At 35.6% G+C, this 21823-nt stretch overlaps 4 protein-coding genes and 1 pseudogene across 7 annotated transcripts; 3 read left to right on the forward strand and 2 right to left on the reverse strand.

The window, feature by feature from the left end:
- Positions 1 to 654: 654 nt before the first annotated feature.
- LOC147483534 (serpin-ZX pseudogene) lies at positions 655 to 1377 on the forward strand (annotated as a pseudogene).
- Positions 1378 to 1929: 552 nt separating this feature from the next.
- LOC147483535 (arogenate dehydrogenase 1, chloroplastic-like) lies at positions 1930 to 4709 on the reverse strand. 4 transcript variants are annotated; one of them, XR_015204774.1, is made up of 8 exons: positions 4300 to 4709; positions 3420 to 3575; positions 3066 to 3148; positions 2920 to 2989; positions 2753 to 2828; positions 2529 to 2603; positions 2359 to 2412; positions 1930 to 2197 (listed from the first exon to the last, which is right to left on the reverse strand). XR_015204774.1 is itself a non-coding variant. In XM_086577752.1 (7 exons), exons 1-7 carry the CDS (start codon positions 4636 to 4638, stop codon positions 2186 to 2188), a joined length of 789 nt encoding a protein of 262 aa, XP_086433878.1. In that variant the 5' UTR covers positions 4639 to 4709; the 3' UTR covers positions 1930 to 2185. The 4 variants fall into 4 exon arrangements, 2 of the variants coding, with proteins under 2 accessions (XP_086433878.1, XP_086433879.1); XR_015204775.1 differs by having other exon boundaries at positions 2359 to 2431; XM_086577752.1 differs by lacking the exon at positions 2753 to 2828.
- Positions 4710 to 13105: 8396 nt separating this feature from the next.
- On the forward strand, positions 13106 to 13789 carry LOC147483536 (uncharacterized). Its single transcript, XM_086579587.1, has one exon. It carries the CDS (start codon positions 13106 to 13108, stop codon positions 13787 to 13789), a length of 684 nt encoding a protein of 227 aa, XP_086435713.1.
- Positions 13790 to 14392: 603 nt separating this feature from the next.
- On the reverse strand, positions 14393 to 16581 carry LOC147483537 (lichenase-like). Its single transcript, XM_086577903.1, has 2 exons — positions 16458 to 16581; positions 14393 to 15433 (listed from the first exon to the last, which is right to left on the reverse strand). The coding sequence occupies exons 1-2, from the start codon at positions 16546 to 16548 to the stop codon at positions 14460 to 14462; spliced, it is 1065 nt and encodes a 354-aa protein (XP_086434029.1). The 5' UTR covers positions 16549 to 16581; the 3' UTR covers positions 14393 to 14459.
- Positions 16582 to 20272: 3691 nt separating this feature from the next.
- LOC147483538 (uncharacterized) lies at positions 20273 to 21593 on the forward strand. Its single transcript, XM_086579588.1, has 2 exons — positions 20273 to 20393; positions 21040 to 21593. Exons 1-2 carry the CDS (start codon positions 20273 to 20275, stop codon positions 21591 to 21593), a joined length of 675 nt encoding a protein of 224 aa, XP_086435714.1.
- Positions 21594 to 21823: the final 230 nt, after the last annotated feature.

Consider the following 21823-nt stretch of genomic DNA (forward strand, 5'->3'; position numbering starts at 1 on the left):
ACTGGAGTCCCTGCAAGTGTTCCAAAAAATAGATTGGTGAGGGTATAACTATAATATATATCTAAGGAATTGAAATATGTCGCAATTATTGTGGCCGTAATTGTGATTTTTTTAATTCTTAACTGAATAAATGTCTAAATCACACAGTGGATGACGCATCAAATCGAAAGGGTTTTAGGAAAATCGTTTTCAGTGGAAATTATTGTTTTTAGCAATTTAGTTTTTTGTCTCATATTTTTTTTTCGTAATTATATTAGTAATATTGTTTAAGAAAAGTTGGAGATTATGTGAAACTCTAGATGAGATTGTTTTTTTTTCGTAATTAGCTATAGTGTTTAGGAAAAGTTGAAGAGTCACTGAAACTCTAGATGAGATTGTTTCCTTATTTATATCATACTTTTTTATATTTAGTAATAGAGTTTAGGAAAAACTAGAGTCTTTATGAGGGTATAGCTATAATATATATCTAAAGATAAAGATAAATATTTGTTTCCTATTTTTTCTTAATTAGTCATGACAAGTAGACACTCTAGAAACACTTCCTCAATTGAAGAGGGTAGAGCTATAATATATATATAAAGACTAATGCAGAACTTGTAGAAAATATTGAAGGAGAAGAAGAATGGCAACCAGTGGCATTTACTATGTCTATGGATGGCAAAAGATCTCGCACTTGCCGAAGCTAAAGACAAGAATTTTGTGTTTTCTCCTTTTTCCATTCAGCTTGCCTTGAGTCTAGTAGCTAATGGTGCCAAGGGTGCTACTTTGAAACAATTTCTCACTTTTTTGGAGGCTGATAACGTGGATCAACTCAACGCAGTTGCTACAAATTTTCTTAAATCACTGATTACTAAAACAGGAGGACCAACTCTATCTTTTGTTGGTGGTGTTTGGGTCGACAAATCTTTGCCTCTGAATCCAAAATTTAAAGCCATTGCTGAAAACGCTTATAACGCTATTGCTGCAGATAATGTGGATTTCCAAAACAAGATGAAGGCTAAAGAGGTAGTTGATGAGATGAACACAAGGGTTGAAAAGGACAGTAATGGACTCATTAACTCTATTCTTGATGAAGATGATCTTAATGCAGATACAAGACTTCTACTTGTAAATACACTCTACTTCAAGACATCGTGGAGGAAACCATTCGATAGGTCGTGTACACATGACTTAACGTTTTATCTCCTTGATGGTAGCTGTGTTGAAGTTCCGTTCATGAGTAGCATCAAGACACAGTTCATTAGTACTTTTGATGATTACAAAGTTCTTCGACTACCATATCAGAATAGGAGACACACCGACAGCAGTGCTCCTTCCATGTATATCATTCTTCCCCACGAGCGAGATGGGCTGTCATCTCTTGCAGATAGGTTCTGATCCATTGTTCTTGGACAAACATTATATAAATCCAAATACAGAAGCAGTTGAAGTTGGAAGGTTCAATATTCCAAAGTTCAAGATCATATTTCAGTTTAAAGCTTCTAAGATTCTTGAAAGTATTGGACTGAAGTTGCCTTTCTCCGACGAAGCAGAATTCTAAAGCCTGACGAATGGCTCCAAATATCAAAGGTTCAACACAAGTCATTTATTGAAGTTAATGAGGAAGGCACTGAAGCTGGTGCTTCGATACGCTTTGATTATCCGCTGGGTGGTTTTATTGAGCCACCACATCAGGTCGACTTTGTGGCAGATCATCCCTTTATGTTCATTATTAGAGATGATAGCAGTGGGATGATATTGTTCATGGGACAGGTTTCTAATCCATTACTGTAAATTTAGTAATCCATTACTATAAATCTTCCCGTTCTTGATCCTCACTGAATTTGGATTATAACGAGATAAAAGGGGAGGCGAGTGCCTTAAGATTGTAGTTCGGATACTTGTGTTCTACATTGCCACTTCTACTAAAATTATTTGTTTCACTGAACATATACTAATGTTAGGAGTATGCGTCTTTCCTTCTTTCCATTTTATTTTCAATCATGTCACAACACACAACCACACTGTCGTACAGACTGTAAATTATCTCCTCCAGATTTTCAAAATCTGTTTTACAATAAGTCGGAGACAACAAAGGCAAACATGCACTCAAGGTATTATGGAATCTCGTTCAGAGCGTAATTGTGACTTCATCTAAGCAAACTCATTCCCAGTTCAGATATGGAATCAGTTGAACATGTTCCGTTCATTCAGTCACCTGATATAATTCCAAGTTAGATGTTACAGTGATGTGATTCCCTAAATTACCCCAGAAATAAGAAAACAACAATGTGAAGAATGCAAGGAGGCCATTGTATTAATTTGCTTAATCCTGAAAGAAGAAATGCATTATGATAGAAATTATGACATGTTGTCTACCTTATCAAGTAGCTTTTCTTTGATAGTCTCCAATGCAATCTCCAAGTTATTTAGCTGTACAGTTGTTTAACCTCTTAGTTCATAAAGAAGTTGTTCAGAATGTGAAAACAGTTAACAATTTCAAAAAGAAAAACTAAGATACATTTGATTAAAGAAAAACCATATCATACCTCTTGTTTAGCAAATCTATTATGCACAAATAATCCGGAGTACAGGTCGAAGCTGTTCTTTACTATGTCGTCTTTCTGCAATTAAAACTCTATTATCTTTAACAAACCTTTTCTAATACGACTCTAACAAACCAATGTCGTAACACAATTTTTCTTCAAAGTGGCATATGTTTCAATGTTTGCAACAGTTGGGAAGCATTTGCAACAATGGTATTAAAGTATACCTGTTGATAATTTCCGCAACGGCCTTTTAGCTATGGTCAGAAGGGAAATGCTTCTAAATAAAGCGAAATCAACATACTAGAAGCATTCCCAAGAGGCTTGTAAGTGGAAGGAAGGCTTCTTTCTTCAACCATTATGTTCTACAATATGAAATAACGTCTTGACTTACCAAATGAATAAGTGTCTCAAAGCCCTTTGTATTCACAGATGTAGATGTAATATCCATTTCTGACAACATCCTACAAATGGAGGAAGAAGGTAAGCATTCATTTAGGCCTTTGCTAAAGTGGCTCAAACATGATGAAATCGGGGTACCTCCCTATGGTGTGAGTAAGAAACTGACTTCGAGCGGCCTGTTTGTCATGTTCTTCACACGATATCTCCACCATTCTGCAACCCTGGAATTTAATAATAAAGAGCAAACTTCAGCAATTTATGTAAATCCTTTGGAAACAAGTCTCAGCTTTGTCGGAACTCTATCTTCACCCACATTTCAAACTGCCCGTTTAGAATACACCACATTAACAAAAGTAAAAAGACACATGGTGTATACCACAGTGAAAAGATTCACCAAAAGTATGACCTATTGGTAAAATTCAAGCAATGGAAAAAATACAATTGGTAGTTCCCCTGCATTAGCACCTTGACAAACCTCAATAATCTCATTACCTCATTCTGAAAAATGTGAAGGAAACTTGAACAAGTATCTTCATTTCTAATCCGAACTCTCTCGTACATAAAAGCCAAACCTGCCCATCCATCTTTCCCATTCACTGGTCCAAACATTGGGTGTGTACAAAGGAGATCTGCCTCCTCTGGAAGCACCTAATATCAGAAACCATATGTCAACATTCATCCATCCGTACCCACAAATGCATAATTCTGTTAACATGGATGAATACATTAACGTAACCGACCACTCCAAACCACATCAACATTCATCCATCCATAGTATACACTCAAACATACATACAAATAACATATCCTACATGATACGTAACTGTCTTAAGTACTTCATAATTGCAATAGAAACTTTCTTGGGTAACCAAATAAATCTCCAACCATTCAAACCACATACATAGCACACATAGACTAAACATTTCAGACTTGTAATAGATGATTTATTTAAGATGACACAAACCGAAATTCATCCATACAATAGCCAATACATAAATAAAAACATAAGCACATACTTGATGTTAAAATCAAATTCTTCATGCAACTATACGTGCAATATTATAAAATTTACCTGATAAAACAGAAATCAATATGCAATCGGACTACAGACATACATATGTATGTGAAGAAACCACATAGGTATAACTCATCCTTGAAAATCGTCTTGTAAGGTGACGGTGCCCAAGTGCTTATGAGTTATGAACACAGGCAATTATTCTCAACTATGTACTGTACATACATGACAGTGATATAACAATCAAATACTTCAGACATTGAATAAAAGCGTTCATGGTTATACTTTGATAGGAAAGACGTACACATAACATTCAACTACAAATAAAATACAACAAGTAAAAAAAGTAGTACATACTTGTAATAAAAGTTGTCTTGGGTATTCTTTAACAGAGAGAACATCAACAAAGAGAGTTGGTTTCTTCAAAACATGAAAAGGGATGGAACTCAAAACTTGTGAAAGAGATAAAATAGATGTAGATATCAAAATAACATCATTGTTGGAATCAAGAAACGGGACTATGTCTTTGAAGAATTTGATACCAAGTTGTGAACAAATTTCAGAGTGGTCTGATCTAGATGTAGCAGTTAAAGTATGGCCTTGTTTTATCATAGTTTTTGCTAAAAACTGTGCAAATGGACCAAAGCCAACTATACCAACTTTCAGTTTCATTGAAAAAGAGGATGTGCCAGACATGGCTGTGTACTTGTGTGAGGATTACAAACAGAAGGACTTGGTTGAGTGGATAAAACGAAATAATGCAAGGAGAAATGAGGTGGGGCCGCCGACAGTGAGGGGTAAAATGGTACTGCCGTTTCAGTTTTGAGTTTTTGAGGAATACGCTAATGAGTCACGTTAACCTGTGACTCTGGTGGACAATCTAATCTACGACTCAACCTTGAGATCCGAGACGGACTCATGCATGATACATTGCCACATTGATACGTGAGGTTCGAACTCTATTGGATCCAAAAGCTGTTAATTAAGTTTAACTAAATGCAGGGGCGGATCCTGGGGCAGGGCGAGGGCGGGGACGGGCTGCAGCACACCTAAACTTTCGTTAAAAAAAAAAAGGGTTATTTAGGTTTTGGTTCTCCTAAATAATAGGTATTTGGGGTTTGGTCCGCACTAATCGATTTATTAGTTTTTGGTATTTCTAAATCGTTTTGACTAACAGTCAACCAAGTTGACTGTCACAAACTGTTAGTCAAAATAATTTAGGAGGACCAAAATCTAATAAATCGACTAGTGAGGGGACCAAACCCCAAATACCAATTATTTAGGAGGACAAAACCTAAATAATAATGAATTATACTTGAAAGTTGTTTTTTCTTTACTTATTTTTAGCTAGATTACAAGATGAGGGCTGCATATAAGAAAGCGTCCCTTACTCAGTGCAATAGTGAGTTCGTACATTGCTTACCTTAGTGAGCAAGGTTAATGCTGAACACCTATTACTTTTAAGAGGGCATGCAACTGAAAGCCTCGTCCCGATTCCATTTTGTGAGTAACTTCATATTTGTTTCATAATTTATCTGTCATATTTATGTCGTTCAACTAAAAGCGTATCATGCAGTAGGAAAGATGTGTTTTGATAGTTGGTACTATAAATAAGTTAATAACCATGATTCACGGTGAAGTTGTTAATCATTTATAAGAACTAAACGTGTGCTATCTTTTCTACCTAGTACAAACTCTGATCTTATTAGTAAAATTGTTTCAATTATGGAAAAATCTTTTTATCATTAATCTTTTTAGATTGAATCATTAACTCCAGACAATCATACCAATGCAAGTAGACATGTAATGTCTTCGATAAATATTTAAGTAGGTAGACTAGCCAATCAATGAACTCTCCCTAATGCAACTTTAGACATATATAACTGCTACAACTGAAGATATCAATTGAGGGACCTAAATATTACATATAAGTTATGGAATAGATATGAAGTTACTCACAATGTGGAATCAGGACAAGGTTTTTAGTTGCATGCCCTCTTAAAAGTAATAGGTGTTCAACATTAACCATGATCACTAAGGTAAGCAATGTAAGAATTTACTGCTGCACTGAGTAAGGGCATCTCCAATAGGGGGTGTAAAATTACACCTCCACCTAGGTGCCATTAGAATTTTACAACTCTAATTGCAAATTATTGTATAACCCATAAATATCCACTCTCTATTGTTCCCAACGGAGAAGTGTAAAAGAAATTGATTTTAAACTCGGACGACACTTGAAGAGGGACGTCACTTCAAGTGTCATCTGAGTTTAAAATTTTCAAATTGTGATTTTAGAAATAGATAGGGGCGTCACTTCATTTCTTTTGTTCAGACGTGTGTTCAAGTGTCGTCCGCGCTACTTATCAACTGATAGTGAGATGTGGAATTCCCCACCCCTTCTATCAACTAATAGTCTATTACCTACGGTTTAGCACCCCCATTGGATATAGTTTTTTGACATTTGGAGTATAAACTTTTCACTCTATACGGTTTACACCCCCCATTGGAGATGCTCTAAGGGACACCCCCTTCCCTTGTAATCTAGCCAAAAATAAGTGAAGAAAAAGCAATTTTCAAGTATAATTCATTATTATTTAGGTTTTGGTCCTCCTAAATAATTGGTATTTGGGGTTTGGTCCCCTCACTAGTTGATTTATTAGGCTTTGGTCCTCTTAAATTATTTTGACTAACAGCTTGTGACAGTCAACTTGGTTGACTGTTAGTCAAGACGATTTAGGAGGACCAAAAGCTAATAAACCAATTAGTGCGGACCAAACCCCAAATACCTATTATTTAGGAGGACCAAAACCTAAATAACCAAAAAAAAAAATAGTAGTGTTCAAAATAGAAATTTAAGCCCAACAGACTTAAGCCCATCCCATTAGAAAGTTAGAAATTTAGAAATAACGAAGAGATAGAAACTCTCCTCCTCTCAGGAGTCTTAGGTAACTCAGAAGTCAAAACTTATAAATTCTAAATTCTCGGCCTCTCGGGTGATAGCACTGACTGGTAGTATCTCAGTCTTGGGAGTATTTAAGTATTTGCTTTTTTTTTTTTTTTTTTTATTTATTCGACTCTTGCAAACTCTTATTATTCTCATAAGGTAAATTTTTTAGTTCAATTATTCTCAATTTATTAACTTATTATGATACTTGTTTAGTTGTTTAAATGTTTGTGCATTAGACATTAATTTAGTTAAGACACCAATTTATTTAAATTGTTTATATGAATTCGTTTATTTGTCTAGGAATTTAATGACACCAATAGAACTATTTGTTTGAATTGGATTTTGTTTTTATGCATTAGAAATTTTGGATTGTGTGGATGATGTGATAACACCTAATAACAATTAGTTTCTCTATCTATTGTATATTGATAATTATTTAATATCTTAGGTTACAATGTCGCATCATCAAACGCCCAAAAAACCATTAACGTACTCTTTTATCGTTCTATAAGTGAAAAGATGATAAACCGGAAAGTGACAAAATTTCAACATCTATTCTTGATAATTCAAAACTTGATGGGGATGAGCAACGTTCTACCAAAGTTCAAGTTGTCAAAAGTGAAAGAGTTGAACCTTCTTCTCGAGTTCAAAGAGTCGGAGTTGAATATTCTTCCAAAGCTCAACAAGTTACACCTATGGAAGTTGATGTCACTTCTCTATTTGAACGTGATCCAGGTAAATGTATTGCTATATATGAATACCCGCTTAACAAACGTGATGAAGTCCGAGTAGCTTATCTTAGAATGGGACCTTGTTGACCGACTCATGAGAATGAAAAATATTATCCATTGACTATGTTTGGAAAGCAAGGATGTCGGTTCAACGCTAATTGGTACAAACTATTTTCTTGGCTAGAGTACTCACTCCACAAGGATAGAGCATATTGTTTCTATTGTTTTCTCTTTGAAACCAATCCTCCGAAGCATCTGGTGTTTACCATTGATGGGTTTCAAAATTGGAGGAAAGTTAACAGTGGGAAGCAATGTCCCTTTTTAAAACATGAAGGTGGTCTTTGTTCTCCACATAGGTCGGCAACATTGTATTGTGAGAATCTAATGAATTCGAACTTCTCGACATATAGATAGTGTTATTAATAGACTTTCTAACTAGATTTTGGACCCGGGCATACGCCCGGGATCGATTAAATATTTTGTATGCTGAAAAGGCTTTACAAAATATCTCACACAAATTTTCGAATTAGAATATATTTTTATTGAAAATAAACTGAAATACGTTAATGAGCAGCGATTATGGTGTATAAGTACTTGGGAACTAAGGGATCAAATTGAGATAGCCTATTCACTTTGTGGTTTATGATATTAATCCATAATTTTCAAATAGAATTATCTTAAACTCGATCTAGCTTATATAATATTTTTCTTAGATTTATGGTGATTTAGCGGCAAATTTTCGAATCAAATTATATTTTTATTGAAAATAAACCGAAATACGTTAATGAGCAGCGATTATGGTGCATAAGTACTTGGAAACTAAGGGATCAAATTAAGATAGCCACTTCACTTTGTGGTTTAGGATATTAATCCGTAATTTTCAAATGGAATTATCTTAAACTCGATCATAATAGTTCTATTAGATTTATGGTGATTTAGCGGTAAATCATCACCGCTCGGTTTACGTACTAATGTGTACAAATCACTAAAACAGATTGATTATTTTCATATCCTCAAAGAATACACTACTCCCACTTGAAAAGATTTATCACATGAATGTGTCCTACGAACGGGTGCCGTTATATTAAATTATTCTAAAAAATATTAGTAACTATGCATAGCTATGAGATATGAAAATTATATTAATTACTCATTAAATTTTTTTGCACCACACTCTATAAAAAGGAAGCATCAAACCTTGATAAAACTCATCGACTTATTTTTATTATTAGGTTTAGCAATAGAAGTTTGATTGGAGTTTTGTGAGAATGCCCAATGTGGCGAAGATAATATTGAAGATACTTGAATAGCAATGCATTCCCTATCACACTAAAAGATTTATGATAAACACTACTTAAAATGCAAAACTATATTTGTCGAGATATTTATTCCCTATACATATAATACAAATATGTTTTAAGGTTATTAGTTCAATGCATTTGCATCAAGTTTCTGATTTTTCATTAATTATTCTTTGAGGTTAGTTTAATGTAGTACGTTGCATCCAGTTTCAAATTTCTCATTAATTATTCTTTGAGGTTAGTTCAATGCAGTTGCATCAAGTTTCCAATTTTTCGTTAATTATTATTTGAGATTAGTTCAGTGCAATTGCATCCACTTTATGATTTCTCGTTAATTATTCATTAAGGTTAATTTAGTACAGTTGCATCCAGTTTTCGATGTTTCGTTAATTAGTATTTGAGATTAGTTCATTGCATTTGCATCCAAGTTCCAATCTCCCATTTGCATCCAGTTGCATCAAGTTTTTGATTTTCTATTAATTATTCTTTGAGGTTAGTTCAATGCAGTTGCATCCAATTTATGATTTTATGTTAATTGTTCTTTGAGGTTAGTTCAATGCATTTGCATCAAGTTTTCGATTTTTCGTTAATTATTATTTTTAGGTTAGTTCAATGCAGTTACATCAAATTTATAATTTTTCGTTAATTATTCATTTAGATTAGTTCAGTGCAGTTTCATCCATTTTTCAATGTTTCGTTAATTAGTCTTTGAGATTAGTTCATTGCATTTGGATCCATTTTCCGATTTCCATTAAAAACTCTTTAAGGTTAGTTTAATACATCATCTAGTTTATGATTATTTATGCTTTGAGGTTAGTTCGATGCAATTATATCCGATTTCTAATTTCCCGTTAATTATTCTTTGAGATTATTTCAATGCATTTGCATTTAGTTTTTGATTTCACACCAATTATTCCATAAGGTTAGCTCAATGCAATTGCATTTGATTTTTGATTTTTTGTTAATTATTTTTTGAGTTTAGTTCAGTGCATTTGCATCAAGTTTCCAGTTTCCCATTAATTATTATCTGAGGTTTGTTTGATGTATTTGCATACCGTTTTCGATTTTTCGTTAAATATTTTTCAAGGATTTGTATCCAATTTCTAATTTCCCGTTAGTTATTATCTGACGTTAGTTTAATGCAATTGCATTCAGTTTCCGATTTCTAGTTAATTACTTCTTAAGTTTAATTTATTGCATTTGCATAAAGTTTCCGATTTCTCGTTAATTACTCTTTGAGCTCAGTTATGTATTTGAATCCAGTTTTCGATTTCTTTTTAATTATCCAATGTGGTGTGTAATACCAACTTCTACTATCCATATGTAGTGTCCTTGCAAACACATGACATAAAAAGTAAATTATGCTTGATTTACTATGTGGGATCATCGAAGATTATCCAGTTCCTGATTTCCCATTAATTATTCTTTAAATCATGCATGACTCACTATGTGGAATCTTCAAAAATTATCTACAAACGGGTGTTGTTATATTAATTATTCTGAAAAATATTTGCAAATATGCATAACTATATATTATATATTGATCATTCAACCAAATTTCTTATAAAGTGAAAACCTCACTCTCCATTAAAAAAAAAAGAACTCACCTTTGATAAAACCCTTCAACTTCATTTTATTCTTTATTAAAATAAGTTTGATTGAAGTTTTGTGAGATTACCTAATAAGGAGAAATTCATATATATTGAAGCTACTTGAATAGCAAGGAGTTCCCAATCATATGGAAAGAGATAAGATAAACATCATTTTAAATGCAAAACTATATTTATCGAGACATTTCCACAATATATAACTCAACTATGTTTTGAGGTTAGTTCAATGCATTTGTAACCAGTTTCTGATTTTCTGTTATTTATATTTTGAGGTTAGTTTCAATGCAGTTGCATCCAATTTTCAATTCCCGTTATTTATTTTTTGAGATCAGTTCAATGCAGTTGCATCCAGTTTATGATTTATTGTTAATTATTCTTTTCGGTTAATTCAATACATTTGCATCCAATTTCCAATTTTCTGTTAATTTTTCAATGAGGTCAGTTCAATGCATTTGCATCTAGTTTCTGATTTATCGTTAATTATTCTGTGAGATTAGTTTAATGCATTTGCATACAGTTTCCGATTTATCGTTTATTATTTGATAAAGTTGCATTTGCATATAGTTTCCGATTTCCTGTTAATTATTGTTTGAGGTTAGTTAAATGAATTTGCATCCAGTTTCCGATTTTCTATTAATTATTTCTTGAGGTAAGTTCAATGCATTTGCATCCAGTTTATTTTTTGAGATTAGTTCAGTGCAGTTGCATCCGGTTTCCGATTTCCCGTTAATTATTTTTTAAGATTAGTTCCACGCATTTGCATAATGTTTCCAATTTATAATTAATTTTTCTTTGAGGTTAGTTCAATGCAGTTGCATCTAGTTTCCGATTTCCCGTTAATTTAATATTTGAGGATTAGCTCAATGCATTTGCATCCAGTTTCCGATTTTTCGACAATTATTTTTTGATGTTAGTTTGATGTATTTGCATCCAAGTTTTGATTTTATGTTAATTATTCTTTGAGGTTAGTTTAACGCAGTTGTATCCATATTCCAATTTTATATTAATTACTTTTTAAGATTAGTTTAATGCTTGCATTTGCATCCAATTTCTGATTCCCCGTTAAATATTATTTGAGGTTAGTTCGATGTATTTGCATCCAGTTTTCGGTTCCCCATCAATTGTTTTTTTACGTTAGTTTCATTCAGCATTATATATATTTAAAAATATTTGTCATTATTGCTTTGCCGTTATTTTTTTTTTCCCATTTACTATTATATATTTTGTGATGTTATTTTTTGTATAATTGTTTTTAAGTATGTTTTGAGGCCGTGTTAAGGATATATTCGAAATAAGTCGGTGTTTTATCATAAACACTAAAATTGTATGATTTGTAATAGGAAATTAATTTCTACAAATCACATATTTTTTAGCACTTTTTTTTATTTGATCAAATATATAAGAATTGGAACACTAAAAGTGTTTGATTCGTAATAGAAAATTACCTTTTACAAATCACCTATTTTTTAGCAATTTTTTTTTATTTGATCAAATATATAAAAATTGGAAATACACTCAAACTCTCCAAATATAAGAATTAGAAATACACTCAAACTCTCCAAAGAGGTTCCATATACATGAGATTGTAGGCTATTAGAAAAGACTATCTTTCATATTAGAGTGCCACATAGGAGAGAGAAAAAACTAACTCTTATATTAGAGTGCCACATAGGAGAGAGAAAATCCTCCATTAGAGGTCTCTGTTTTAGTATATAGATAGTAGATGAAGCGATTGCAAATAATCGGATCCTACTCCGAAATGTTGTTCGATGTATTCAGATGTTTGCACTACAAGGGTTTTCTTTTAGAGGCCATGATGAGTTAAAGAAATCAAAGAATTGTGGAAGCTTCCTTGCAATGTTTGAGTTTTCAAAATTGTTAAACAAGAAAGTTGTTGAAATAGTAGGTAATTGTTCGGGAAATGCCATGTATACTTCACATGGTATTTAAAATGCACTTTTGCATATATTTGCTGAAAATGTGAGAAAGAAAATACGTGAGGATGTTGGTGATGCAAAATTTTGTATCCTTGTTGATGAAGCACAAGATAATTCACGGAGAGAGCAAATGGAAATTATTATAAGATTTGTTAATCGTGATGGTTTTGTTAGAGAAAAGTTTTTTTGTTATTGTTGGTGTTGAAGACACTTGTGCATTAACTTTGAAAAAAGAGATTTCCAAAGTTCTTGCTAGTAAGAATTTGCTTATTGGAAATATGGTGCTAGTAATGTGCGTGGTCAATGGAATGAATTACAAGCACTATTTCTTAAGGAGTGTTCTTATGCATATTATGTGCATTGTTTTGCGCAGTGACTACAACTTGCATTAGTTGCGGCTTCTAAAGATGTTTCTGATGTTTGGTTATTTTTTTCAAAGTTGACATCCATTGTTAATCTTCATGTTCAGCTTAAGAAGAAGAAAGAGTAAGAGAAAGCTCGAAAAGAGGAAATTGAAAACTTGTTAGCAATTGGTGAGCTTAATAGTGGACGAGGTACTAATCAAGTTTGTACATTGCAACGAGCTGGAGAAACTCGACGGAGTTCTCATTATGAATCTATTTGTAGTTTGATGGAGATGTATGATACAATTTGTACGGTTCTTGAACTCATTATGAAGAATGGGTCTAGTAACACTATACGTGAAGAAGCTAAGGGTTCTTATGTTGCTATGAGAGACTTTGAATTTGTCTTTATGTTTCATTTATTGCATAAGACTATAGGAATCACAAATGTACTATGTAAAGCCTTGCAAGTGAAGTTTCAAGACATTCTAAATGTCATGGGTTTAGTCTCAAGTACGAAGGAGCTTTTTCAAGAGTTTAGAGAAACAAGTTGGGATAGTTTCTTTGGGGATTTGATTTTTTTTTGCAAGAAGCATGACATTGATATTCCTAATATAAGCACTCGTCATATGACTGATACATGTCGTTCTTACCAGCAGAATGATTGTATTATAGTTGAGCACCACTACCATGTTGATATATTTAATACTGTAATAGATTACCAGTTGGTGGAGTTGAAGAGAAGATTCTTTGAGGAGGCAATGAAGCTTCTTTCTCTTAGTTCGGCTTTGGACCCAAAATATATTTTTAAGCACTTTCATATTGATGATATTTGCAAGCTCGCCGAGAAATATTATTGTGAAGACTTCACGAAGCATGAGATACTTATTTTGAGAAGTCAACTACAACATTATAAGCTTGATGTGACTCGTCATCCTTGTTTTCAGAAATTGTCTACAATTTCTGAGTTATGTTAAGCTTTAGTTGAAACAAGAAAGTCAACTATTTATCATTTGATTGATAGATTGATTCGTCTTGTCTTGACTCTTTCTATCTCCACAGCAATTACTGAACGAGCCTTTTCAGCTATGAAACTTGTCAAAACACGACTCCGTAACAAGATGGATGACGAGTTTCTTGCGGATTGCATGGTTATATACATCGAAAGGGATTGCTAACGAAGTTGATATAGAGTTAGTAATAGATGAATTTGATAAGAAACCTCGCAAGTCAGATTTCGATTTCATTAGTGTCATGTTTTAACTTTTGAATGTATTTTGTTATAGTTGTCAAGATCTATTGTGAGTATGTGTCCATGTGAAGACATTTGTTTTTGTTCATTTTGAATAGTATAATGAAGATGATTATTTTTTGGTATGATATTTGTCGGAAATATGAAAGCGAAAATGATGCACATCCCTGAATCCGCCCCTGACTTAATGGATAGGGGCGTAGCCACCGACTTATGGGCTACTCCAGTAGGTTTTGAACTATTATGCGACATGAGCAGAGATGATAAGTGCTGACAATGTGACACGTTTCATACATGCAAATTTGCATACAACTTTTGATATGCTGAATCACTTATTCACTTCATATATGAGGAAAAGTCTTACACAGTTACACTGCATTTTCTAAATTAGTTAGTCAGAAATTTATTGGGTATACAGGCGCTTTGTTAGGAAAGAAGAGGCCAAATTTTTTCTCATACTCAGGATTTTTCTGGTTCTCATTGAACATTGCAAACAAATATGTCTCAATGAGCCTGCCAGGCTTCTTTGGGGAGCCTCTACTCACATGTTGGATCAGATTCTGATTGTATGTACGCGCATTTTCAATTGTTGTAGCAGCGTCCCTTCCAGCAGATGGCCAACCGCTCTCTGAAACAACAATCTCCAAAGAGGATCCACCCGCCTTCTCTAGAGCAGCATAGACACTGTCCAAAATGGCATCGAAAAGATTTTGGTAAGGAAGATTATTACCGCTATCTGTGAATTCTGTTGATGGATTAGCGAACAAAGCATATGGAAGCTTTATGTTATTTTGGTCATCATTGTAAGCGAAATATGGATACACATTGACGAAAAGTGGTTGGCGGGTGTCCCTTAAAAAGTCAATGATAGGGCCGAAGAAAGAACGAACTTCGCCTTTGAATGCACCCGCTGATGGTGGAAAAGCTGTATCTATCACACGAGTGTCAGTCGCCGTAGACACTCTGATTTGTTCTTGTAGGCCAGCTTCTACAATCGCCCTATAAATGTTTGTCATGGCAGGCACGAGGAATGGAACATACTGGGAGTTTTCCTCATTAACAGGACTGACTTCATTGCCTACAGCAATGTACTTGATTCTTACAGCAGGCCAGAAGCTTCTTACATTTGTTTGAACCCATCGACTTGCAGCAGAGGCGTCAGATGCTAGCGTTTGAAGGTCTTCGTTGGGTACACCTAGCATGAGTTCGATATTTGAGTCTCTAAGAGCTTGTAAAACTTCTTGGTTTGGATCATAAATTCGCATGCTTCCTATGTTTTGTTTCCTATATAGCGCTACAACTTCTGCTGGTGGTGGTAAATCGTTACCAAGCCTTCCATAACAAACGCCAACGCCAGTAGTTTGTGCACCTGCATCAAGAATTAGTTAACACCAAAACAAGTTTAACGAAAAGAAAAGTTAAGAAAATAGTTTGTTATGGAAAATGACTCTTGAACTAAGTTAGCAGCGACGAGGGAGTTTCAATAACAAATTAAAGGTAGACAATGACTCTTGGACTTTACGCGGCAAGCCGGCAATTCTGTCACTTGGATAGTCGTGGTTCACTACTTCACTTACAATAACTTTGCCATAACGTAACTAATTTAGCTAAACTCAAACTCATCACCATTGCGCTTAACTATTTACTAATGCTTAAAATGGGCAGGAAAAGTACGAGCCCAACTCCACTTTATATGAACTCCAAATAAACTGTACCACTAAAGTGGATTTATAAGATGAATTGAAGACTGATTTTTTTGTGAAGATAGTCTTTTTATAATATTTTATAATAGAGAATCTCCTTACAAAAAATCAGCCAAAACGAAAATATTTAACTTTGTTAAAAGTTGTTTTGAAATTTGAAAAATTAGTTAGATACTTTTATAATATTGTAAGCAAATTTTAATACATTAAGGCATATTCAAATGTGATGATTTTTTTCTAAAACCATTTATATTGTGGGGGAACATCTCCACCAAAAATCAATTTATAATTTATTGTTTTTCATAATAGAGTTTTTTAAAAATTCGTATAAGTGGAGTTCATATATAACGGGCAGGTTAAAAATAATATCCAAACTATGCTCTCCTCGCGAAAGAATGCGAGATTGATATGTTTAGGCCAAGATTAATTGCAGTGAAAGATGGTTTGGCATGACAATATCCATGTACACCTCCCATTCTCACGTTTGTCTTGTACGTGACTTTTACCATAGAATACTATCAAGAATTGTGTAATGTGATTAGAATACTTCACATCATACAATCTCAACACTAATATGTGATAAATAAACTAACACTATATATCATATTATCATTATATCAGAAACATAAAATCAACCCAGTGACACATGCTCAACCTTGTACGTGATACCATTCGTATATTGGGGAATACCTGTTATTGTTAGACTTGCCGTCACCAACACAACAACGAGCATTATAAAAGCCATGGAGTGAGTGCTGTAGATTTTAAAGAATGTAGCCATGAAAAAGAATTAAGAGGAAGAAACTTGAAATGTGGTACTTAATCAGTAACATATGAAGTCCTTTATATATAGAGAGAGTTTAAGCTCCAAGCCACGAAGTACGTCTAGATCGAAGCCTAACTATGAATACCTTGTCTAGTACGTCCGACTTGATTGAAGGCCTATTATGTACGTCATGACTTCTTTCAGTTTAAATAGTCTCAAGTCTTTGCGTTCTACTCAATCAAGATATTAATTTCGTGGCATTTTCCATATAAAAGACAGATTAACTGGCTTTTTTCCAAATAACAGAAAACTTTAAACAAATTGGGTTCTGTTTCTTTTTTAGACTCATTTGTTGAAACCCTTTGCCATATTTCTTCTTTCGTACTTGTTCTTCTTTCGTTTTGTCTCTCTCTCAGTTAAATTAATTTGATTAATTTTGGAGATAGTAGTTTGGCACGTATAGGTTTAGGGGTTTGTTAATGGTTAAGGATTTGAGATTACTATGTGTTAAAGTTGGATTTGGTCCATGAATAGCAAGTGCAATTGATGTTTGAGGACTTTTTTTGACTTTGGATCCACCATATTAAATTCTGTGACCTTGACCTTTTGACTCGTGGTCTTAACTCGATCTTAACACAAATTATGAGGTTAGAGTGTTAGACACTTTCAAAAGGGTTAAAAAATCTGGAGTCATTTTGACTTAAGCAAAGTGTTGAGTATGTAAGTAAAAATTTTGGCTCCAGCATTCTGGTATAGTGCGTGGTATGTGCCTATGTCCAGTGCCCAGTTTTTTTGTTTTTTACCAAAAGCCTCCAGTGAGGGGGGTTTGGCTGACCCCAACCAGTTTATTAATCATAAAAATAATTGAGGGGAGGGGGCGGGGGCGTAGAAAGCCTTACCCCATTACAAATAACGCAGTAGTAAACGGTATAAAATGAACAAAGCTCTCCTGCGGCTGAAAGCAATTTTCTCTTCTATCTGATTTTTTTACTCTCTTTTCCCCCTCTTTTCTTTTTGAATTTTGAATGTGTAAGATAAAGTAGCTAGGTAGAAAATCCCACTGATATTGTTTTTAGTTCGTAGGTTCCCTTGGTGCATATTTTTTCTATCTTTCTGTCTTGTCTTTTCTTCTCTTCCTGCTCTATCTTTCAACTTCTTGAACACTGCTCTTCCTAACAATCATTCTGCTCTGGGTTCCTGGGAGTCTGGGGTGGTAGGAGATGGAAGTGATACAAGGTGATGGGATGAAGGAAAATGAAGAGGAAAATCAGGAAAACACAAAACAAAAAATAGAAAAACTCCAAGCTGATATGAAAAATCTGTTATGCTCAAAAGAAAAAAAAGTGGTTGCGATAGGATGCAAGAACTCAGAGGTAGACCCCAAAGAGCACACGACCCTGATAGGGAAGTTGTTTGGGGGTAAACACATTCCTCTGCAAGTCTTTGCGGAGGAGGTACATAGAAATTGGCAAACAAAAGGTCAGACAAGTATAGAGATGATTGCAAAAGGAATGTACAAGATGGTGTTTGAAAATGGAGATGAATACAACTATGTTAGACAGAATGGGCCTTGGTTGATACAAGGTTTCATCCCCATCCATCAAGAAAGGAAAATATGTAGACCTCACGGAAGATGATCGAAGTTTGACAAAGTGGACTTACGGATCCGATATATGGACTTCCAAGAGATCGGATAAACGAAGAGAATATCAAAACCATTGGGCTGAATCTAGGCAAAGTGAAGGGAGTTGATACTGGATGTTCATCGGAGTTTAAAAACCTAGTGGCCAGGGTAAGAGTGAGGATGGACATCAAGGAACGCTTACTTAAGGGAATAGATTTATGCACGGAGCTAGGGGAAATTATTCCAGTGACGTTCAAGTATGAAAAACTGGACATTTTTTGCTATTTCTGCGGCTGCATAGGGCATGATTTGTACTATTGCAACCTAAGAGAGAAACTCTGTGTAGAGATGAGAAGCCTGGGGGGATCTCCTAGGGATATCAAAAATAATTTCTCCTTCCTCCAACGGGCCAATGTATTTTTAATGGAGTAGCAGCTTCTTCTCCGGCAATTATTACCATTTCGGGGACGCCAAAAAAGCCTCGAGCTGATCGGATACCAACTAAGGGCCGACGGGGGCTCCGGTAGACGTTCATGGCAAGGGACGGGGATCCCTGCTACACCGCCAAGAGCAGCCAAGGAGGGGGATGGGGTGCTGACTAGGACAGAGGAGGTAGAGGAGCAACGGTCTGTTTGGACAGAAGTCAGAACGGTAGACTCAGGAATGGGGAAGGCAGAGTCAGTAGCCGTTGGGGAAGCAGACATGGCAGGCCAAAATGCAGAAATCCAGATGATGGAAGAATTAGAACAAGCCCAAAGGATCGATATGCCAGAAGCCCAGGCCCAAAAGTCTGAAAGGATAGAAGCCCAAGAAAGCAGCTGTGGGTCAGGACAAGGGATGGAACAGAAGGAACGAGCCTTAATTATATTGTCTGGGTTACGGCCTCTAGGGAGATGGATCTGGACAATAGGAAAAAGTCTGAGGAGGATGGATTGGTTAAGGCCCAAGGGGTTGGATTGGCATATCTGGAAGACAATAACATGAGAGACCTAGATCCTCTAGCTCTGAGAGAGGACTCCTTGGAAACAGAGAATAGAGCTGGAAATGAGCAGACTTTGCCGCTACCTAGCTTACCAGTCTCCAATATAATCATACCAAGCACTGAGAAGACCAACAGAGATGAGTTATATCAATCCACTCAAACAGCTGGAAAAGCTCTACCTTTTTTCAAATTCTCTGGTTTACCTACACGTGGAAGGGGATTTAAGATGGTGGTGTCTCGAGGAAGGCGTCAAGGAGCACCCAAACAAAGAAAAGAGTTAGGAAGAGAGGATGAAGTAGGGAAAAAAAGAAAAAATTGCTCTAGATCTGGAAGTAAGGCAGAAATGGATGATAAAGAATGGACAGAGTATTGTCTGAGGAAGATAGCAAGAGAATCGAAACGAGCAAAAAGAGAAGCAGATGATCTAAGGGCCAGAGGGCTAGGACACTTACTCATCCCAGAAGAAGCCCCAGTGATTAGCATCTCAAGTGATTCTATGGTCTCAACTGAGCCATCTAACTCGGGAAGATCTCTGGACTCAACTAACCCATCTGACTTCTCGGGACATTCAATTCCAGAAGATCAGATCCCTTCAGATGCATTTACAGAATGGGGGAAGACTATAATAATATAGAGGTTGGAAATGAGGAAAGGCCAGAGGAAGTATCTATTGGAAACGTGCCTGGGGATCTTGCGCAAGGCAGTATGGAAGGAGATGGGTATGTATCAGAGGAAAGCATCTCGAAGGTGATGATTCCACAGCCAAAGCCTTTAGCGGTTGATGATTCCTTAGTGGTACACAAGAGATCTGTTAAGAGTAATCAACAGTATAAAGGGGAAAGTTCAAGGCAGCCAAATGGTAAGGAGGGGTGTTGTAGCACAGGTGGTGGATATGGGAGTGGTAGGGCTGAGTCCGGAAACAATGGGGGTCCATTCTCTCCTCCGGGGTTCAAGGCCGGTACCGTCCCCATGACAATGCCTCGCCCGACCATGATACAAGCACGAATTGCCGAGGAATAGGTTCCTCCGCGGCAATTCAGAATCTAAAGGACTTAATAGGGAAGTTTGATCCTGATATCATATGTCTGTCTGAAACAAAGGTTGGTGTAGATAAGATGAAAGGTATTAGTAGAATGGTCAAGCATAGGGGTTGTTTTTGTGTTCCAGCAGTTGGTCGAAGTGGGGGGCTTGCAGTACTATGGAAAGAAGGGGTGGACCTGGAAATCTTAGGAGCTACTAGGAATCAAGTGACAGGTAAACTAAATAATTTTTTTTGCACTGAAACCTGGTTTTTCTCTTTTGTATATGGGGAACCTGTTGCATGCAACAGACATCGGGTCTGGGCTGAACTTAGGGATGTGCCAACCCTGATCCCAGGACCTTGGTGTCTGTTTGGGGACTTCAATGCCATTACCTCGCTAAATGAAAAAATAGGGGGAAGAAGCATGTTTAATAACAGTATGGTAGAGTTCAATGGGTTGATAAATGACCTTGGGCTGATTGACCTAAGATTTAAAGGACCTATGTATACTTGGAGCAATAACAGAGCCCCCAACAGTCATATCCTAGAGAGACTTGATAGAGCTCGCTCTTGATGCACAGGTGGTCCTTTTTCCTAACATGCATGTGCACAATGTGGTTAATGCTAGCTCGGATCATCCGTCTATTATGATAAATCTCGAGCAAAAAGGAAAAATAGAACCACACATGAAAAACCCTTTCGATTTTACAATATGTGGTTTACTGATAATGCATGCATGCCTGTTATTGAAACTGCCTGAAATTCTATTTATCATGATTTGCCTGACATTAATGTGATCCTAAAACACAAGTTGACACAACAACATCTTACTATGGAATAAGAAGGTGTTTGGTAACATCTTTACAAATCTGAAAAAAGTTAACAAGGAGCTGGAAGAGATCCTAACTAAACCTTTCTCCCTAGCCAACTATGAGAGAGCAAAAGGACTTAAATCTGAGTTGCTTGAATGGTTGGTTAAGGAGGAAAGTTTCTGGAAACAGAAATCAACTATTCACTGGTTGAAGGATGGGGGAAAAAATACGAGGTTTTTCCATCTCTCCACCATTTTCAGAAGAAGGAAAAACATCATTGAGAGGCTTGGGGGGGGGGGATGGAGTGAAGGAAGAGCTGAAGTGGGAGATAACATTAACTCCTACTTCCAAGCTCTTTTCAAATCAGACCAACCCCATCAAAATGAAAGTATTCTCAATCTGTTCACTCCTTGTATCACGGAAAGGGAAAATGAGTTGCTTACTGCCATCCCATCTTCTGAAGATATTAGGAGAGTTGTCAATAAGATGGGAAGCCTGAAGGCCTCTGGGCCAGATGGGTTCCAAGGGTGTTTTTACCAAAATACTTGGGAGATTGTGGGAAATAGTATTGTGGCTTTTGTGAAGGATTTCTTCCATAAGGGGAGTCAACCACGTGTTTAATAAAACTTATATTGCTCTCATCCCTAAGATAAATAACCCTGAGGTCATGTGGCACAATTTAGGCCTATAAGTCTTTGCAACTTTTGTTACAAAGTGATCTCTAAAATCCTTGCCAATAGACTCAAGCAACATCTAAATAAAATCATCTCTCCCTTCCAAGGGGCTTTCATCAAAGGTAGAAATATAGAAGATAACACTGGGTTAGCTTGTGAGCTTTTTCATCACATGAA

This window comes from Coptis chinensis, chromosome 8, assembly GCF_015680905.1.
Source record: "Coptis chinensis isolate HL-2020 chromosome 8, ASM1568090v1, whole genome shotgun sequence".
In the NCBI taxonomy this organism is placed as follows: domain Eukaryota; kingdom Viridiplantae; phylum Streptophyta; class Magnoliopsida; order Ranunculales; family Ranunculaceae; genus Coptis; species Coptis chinensis.

What these genes read in the sequence shown, in the direction of transcription:
- LOC147483535 (XM_086577752.1), bottom strand. Translation starts at nt 4,638, where the DNA reads ATGTCTGGCACATCCTCTTTTTCAATGAAACTGAAAGTTGGTATAGTT. An exon ending in CTTACTCACACCATAGGGAG is followed by an intron (nt 2,990 to 3,065) that starts GTACCCCGATTT and finishes CTCCATTTGTAG; the next exon opens with GATGTTGTCAGAAATGGATA. An exon ending in ATAGATTTGCTAAACAAGAG is followed by an intron (nt 2,413 to 2,528) that starts GTATGATATGGT and finishes ACAACTGTACAG; the next exon opens with CTAAATAACTTGGAGATTGC.
- LOC147483536 (XM_086579587.1), top strand. Translation starts at nt 13,106, where the DNA reads ATGTATGATACAATTTGTACGGTTCTTGAACTCATTATGAAGAATGGG.
- LOC147483537 (XM_086577903.1), bottom strand. Translation starts at nt 16,548, where the DNA reads ATGGCTACATTCTTTAAAATCTACAGCACTCACTCCATGGCTTTTATA. An exon ending in GGCAAGTCTAACAATAACAG is followed by an intron (nt 15,434 to 16,457) that starts GTATTCCCCAAT and finishes TTCTTGATGCAG; the next exon opens with GTGCACAAACTACTGGCGTT.
- LOC147483538 (XM_086579588.1), top strand. Translation starts at nt 20,273, where the DNA reads ATGGTCAAGCATAGGGGTTGTTTTTGTGTTCCAGCAGTTGGTCGAAGT. An exon ending in TACTAGGAATCAAGTGACAG is followed by an intron (nt 20,394 to 21,039) that starts GTAAACTAAATA and finishes ATCTGAAAAAAG; the next exon opens with TTAACAAGGAGCTGGAAGAG.